This window comes from Molothrus ater (assembly GCF_012460135.2).
Source record: "Molothrus ater isolate BHLD 08-10-18 breed brown headed cowbird chromosome Z unlocalized genomic scaffold, BPBGC_Mater_1.1 matZ_random_MA35, whole genome shotgun sequence".
Taxonomy (NCBI): Eukaryota; Metazoa; Chordata; class Aves; order Passeriformes; family Icteridae; genus Molothrus; species Molothrus ater.
Genome location: NW_023416471.2, coordinates 1,464,827 through 1,469,353, shown reverse-complemented (window position 1 = coordinate 1,469,353; position 4,527 = coordinate 1,464,827). Strand labels below are relative to the sequence as shown.

Below are 4,527 nucleotides of genomic sequence, written 5' to 3'. Positions count from 1 at the left end.
TTGCTTACTAGTCAGCATTCTTACAGGTACTTTGAGGCTAGTCTTCAAAAATTAGCATAATCTAGGACACATTGCAACATGTTTGCACATAGTCCCTCTGCACTGAAAGCTTGGAGGGTTTTGATGCTATGCACTTTAGCTATTACATGCCAGTTGTCCTAAAGTCAGAGGACACTTGCAGACAACTTTAGTGTAATTGTATTTTAATAGGTCAATTTTATTGCACAAATATTTTTGTTAGCACACAGAAGTTTGTGTGCCTTATTTCAAGGTTTGGTGTTCAACAATTTTATGAGCAGGGGCTCCTGAAAGCCAAACAATTTCTGGCTCAAAATGGTTTAAAATATAATGTAAAGAAGAATATAAATAGGTTGATTTTGACAAAACAAAAGATGAAGTGAGTCATGGCATCATAACATGATGCCACTGCTACTCCCCATTTTCTGGCAAGCTTTTGACTTTCCCATCAAAGACATTTAGAGTCCTTTTAACTGATTATGAGGTAATAAAACTTTTGGGGATTCAGTAGTTATTTTTCAAGGGACATATTCAGATGTCTCTGTGGTAGTCAGTGTTCTGCTGGCAGAAATCTACTAGAAAAAAAGAGCATAGGAACCAACTGTTTATGAATGCTACTAAATCTAACATCCTTTCTGAATGGTATTCTGTGTTTTAAAGCAGAACTAAAAGAAATGTCATAGTAATTAAATTGAATCTAGTCTAAAAAATATTCCTTTAAACTTTTGTATGCATTTCTTTAAGTCTTTAAGGTCAATTTTTTATATCACTTACTTTCTGTGGCAAGTAATTTTTTTAGTCTAGTTATTTACTTCTGTCGTGATAACTCTTTGAGAAGTGTTCGTTCCTAAATTAAAAATTGTGCCATTAACTTATGAAAAGTAATTACATCATGGTTGGCAGAATACACTTAGGAGCCACTTGAATTTTTCCAGCCCAGGAAAGGAAAGTGCTGACACCTCTGCTTACATATACTTTAATATGGAAAGTTACTGCTTGAAGACAGACTGCATGTATGGTGCATTAGTACTGGAAAGCACTAGATTTTGTGTATTTCCTCTGAAGCAGTGAATGTGTTCATATTCACAGGAAAAAGTACCAATCTTGTTTTCCCAGAGCTCAGATAAAGCTGACATGGAGTTAGTACAAGAAAGATCTTGTGCACTTTGCTCTCAGAGTCACTGTCTTGGTGCAGAGTAACTATGATTAGAAGAATAGATCAGTGGATTTCAGTCCACATCTCTAGTGGCAGGGTAGATATTTTTTCTAAGATCCTTTCTTTTGCATGGAATTTGGATGTATCTTTTTGTTAGCAAGTGTTCTAGATATGATGCGTGAGAGAGTTTTTGGAGCTCATTTCCAGTAGTATCATGTAAGATTTTTAGAAAATGAGGATTGATTGATACATCCTAATAGATAGGATGTATCCTATCTTAAAAGATACGTGCATTTGCTAAATGCAGTTCTCTTGTGTGGAAAATATCTTTAATTGTTCCTGTAATTTACTAGAAAGAATAGCGTCACATTTGGAATCTTCAGAGACTTAATTTAGGGTATGTATGAGATAAGGCAGTGATATGTGAGGCAATTAACTTTTGGTCAGGATTTGTTGTCACCATAGCAGTCAAAGTATTGAAGAAATTAAGAAAAATTAAAAGATTGTATGTAAAATTAAGTGACTGTATACAATATTAGTCATAGTTAAAAATATATAAATACCTCAGTTTTGCTAGTACTGACCAAGAAAGGGAGGTTCAGCTGCTGAATCTGTTGTTTTTGTCAGACAGTTTGGGTAAAACCCAAGCTCACTGGTTGTTGCCACCGCTTGGGGCGTGGCGTCCCGGGTCGAGGACGGTTCAGTGGTGGCGCCTCTGCCACATGGGCCAAGCACATGCATACACCAATGTGGTAAACAGTAACTGGCATTTATTAACGGTTAGACAGGGTCTTTTATAACAGGGGGTAACAGTCAGTTAACAGTAAAAGGGGAGGGGTTCTGCATGATCTCGCAATATCTCAAGACCTCGCGATATTTCCCCACATTTCCCCCCCCTTTTATGACCAGTTAAAAACATAAAGCAAAACTGACAAGTAGGAAACGTGTAACTGGCAAAATGCAATTAACTTGAACACCATAACACAACTGCAATAAACTTGTAACTGCAAATGTTTAACAAACGAAAAGCTAACTATCTCTAACTGTTTTTTTCTAAAAAAAACAACACAAACTTGTTTAAAATGTAAGGCGATCATTCATGGAGCTGACTGAACCCTGTCTTTGAATATCTTTGTAGGACCTCCTCAGTTTTTGGGTTTTTTTTTAGTTGACCTCCTAGGACCGAATTATTTTCCCAGGGTCTGCGACCTGTTTGATCTTAAACTAGAGAGGATTTGGAGAGTCCATGTCCAGACTTATGTTCCCTCCAAATCGCCCTTTGATCCTTTGACACAGGGAAGAACTCTGGGTTACTTGGCATTCCATTCAAGTAGAGCCAGAACCTGGCCAGAGCTTGAACTCTACTTGATGGATACCTCTTAACATTTTTGCTGAGCTGTTTCTCTCCCCCCCCCCCCCCCCCCCGTCCTTCTCAGTGCCAGCCGCTCCTTTAGTTTGGTCACTGAGTTCTTTCACGACCCTGGGATGGTCTGCCATCAGGCTGCTTGATGATTCGTCACAGCCTTTAGGAAGCCAGGTATACAGGCCGCGGGGGTGTCTGAGGATTCAGTCCTGCAAAACAAGCTTTACAAATTTCATTAGTTTTTGCCCTGAAGGTCCGGTTTTATTGACTTAAGTGGGCACCATTTGATTTTACTATTTTTCTTGACGGCTGCGTACCCTCGCCCTGTGAGTACCAGTCTCCAACCCTGTTCCCATTCCCCTAGTTCATTTTTAATTATGACCTGTGGGCCTTCCTCAAGTGCTCGGGTGGCCCAGTGTCACAATGTTAAGGTGTTCTTCTGGCCAGAAAGATCTGTTCACTGTATAGTTAGCCAAACAGTAGGCTGCTGCAGCAATTTGTGAAGGAAGGTACTCAAGAAGAGGATCAACTTGAAGGAGACTCAGCTCTGCAAGATACCTTGCAAAGTTCTCTGTCCTCATACAGATTCCACATCTCTGAATATACTGAAGGAGGAACTGATGGGCGGTTGGGGCTGTTAGGTCAAAACCCAGCACTTTGAGAAGCAAGTGTTCTGTCCTTAGCAGCTGCTTCTTTGTGTAGGTATCATCTGTTATATAGACAAATTCATCCACATCTGGTGGGTAGATCTCTTCATACTTAGCAGCCAGAAGAATTGCTGCTGTTGCCACAAGCTGTAACTTCCCTCTGAGAGCAGACATGCAGGAAAGAAATTTCTCCAGGAAGTTCACTGCCAAGTACAAAGTCTCTGTCCAAAGTTTATACTCTTCCCCTACTTCCTCCAGCCAGTCTACCAGGATAGCACACATTCCTGTTGTGATATCTGGCTGCTTCTTCATGTAGTAGGGCTTGGGCTTAAATCTTACTTCTGCCTCTCGGAGGTACTGATGAATGTCTTCTGCATACTCTCCAGCCAGAGTTACATCTTCCACTACCATAGGAGAGCCTGAACTCAGATCCAGCCGCCAATGAATACTGGATATCATTGCACTGGTATCCAGTTCACAGTGGCTTAATTCCAGCTCCTCAGACACTTGGCAGCTGTAGTTTTCTTTATCTTCTGAATCATCTATGTAGATAGCAAAACCTTGCTTTGATGCAGCACTGATGATGCAGTTGGGCACTTCATCTTTTCTACATGAAGTGATGGTGTTTTCAAAGCCAGAAAAGCGCTTGATAACAGCAGCACCCTGACCGCCGGGCCGCTGCTGCTGCTGCCCGCTCTCTGTCAGCACCCCCAGCACGGCCCAGCCGCCGCTGCTGTGGAGGGCGGGGGGGCAGGACTCCCTCTGCCCCACACGGCCCTTCTCCCCGGTGCGATGCATCGCCCCAATGTCGGTACCGCGCTGCCCGGCTCCGCTCGCCACCAGCACACGGAAGGGTCCGACCGCCCCGCACCGCCCAGGCTGCCCGCCGGCCCTGTGTAAGCGCGGCCGCTGAAGGCGGCAGCTCTTGGCCGCGGCCAGTTGGGAGCCCGGCAGCTCAACCCCCGGCGTACTGCCTCAACAGCCCCGCCGGCCACGGGTTGCCATGGTGACCCCCTCCTTCTGGGGCTCGTCACCCTGCGGCACATGAGGCGAAGGCCCCGTCCAGGCTCCCTCGGAGTCCGAACCAATGGCGGCGCTCCCCGCCTCCCAGCTAACGGCGGGGCCTTGCGGCCCTGAGATAACAGCGGGGCTCCACGCCTCTGAACCAACAGCCGCACCCCGCGCCTCTGAACCAACAGCCGCATTCCGCGCTTCCTTTAGCAGCCCGTCCCAAAATGACAGCTTTTTCCCCGTAGATGGGGTGCCTGGGCTCGGGAGCTGCGAAGAGCGCTCCCACGGCTGCGAATCCCCACACTCAGCGGACCCACGATCATCCGCACCCT

General features: G+C 44.9%; 1 protein-coding gene across 1 annotated transcript; it reads right to left on the bottom strand.

Moving 5' to 3' along the window:
• Window positions 1-2,850: 2,850 nt before the first annotated feature.
• Window positions 2,851-3,982, bottom strand: LOC118699498 (cyclin-A1-like). The gene has a single exon (XM_036403538.1). The coding sequence runs from the start codon at window positions 3,980-3,982 to the stop codon at window positions 2,933-2,935; it is 1,050 nt and encodes a 349-aa protein (XP_036259431.1). The 3' UTR covers window positions 2,851-2,932.
• Window positions 3,983-4,527: the final 545 nt, after the last annotated feature.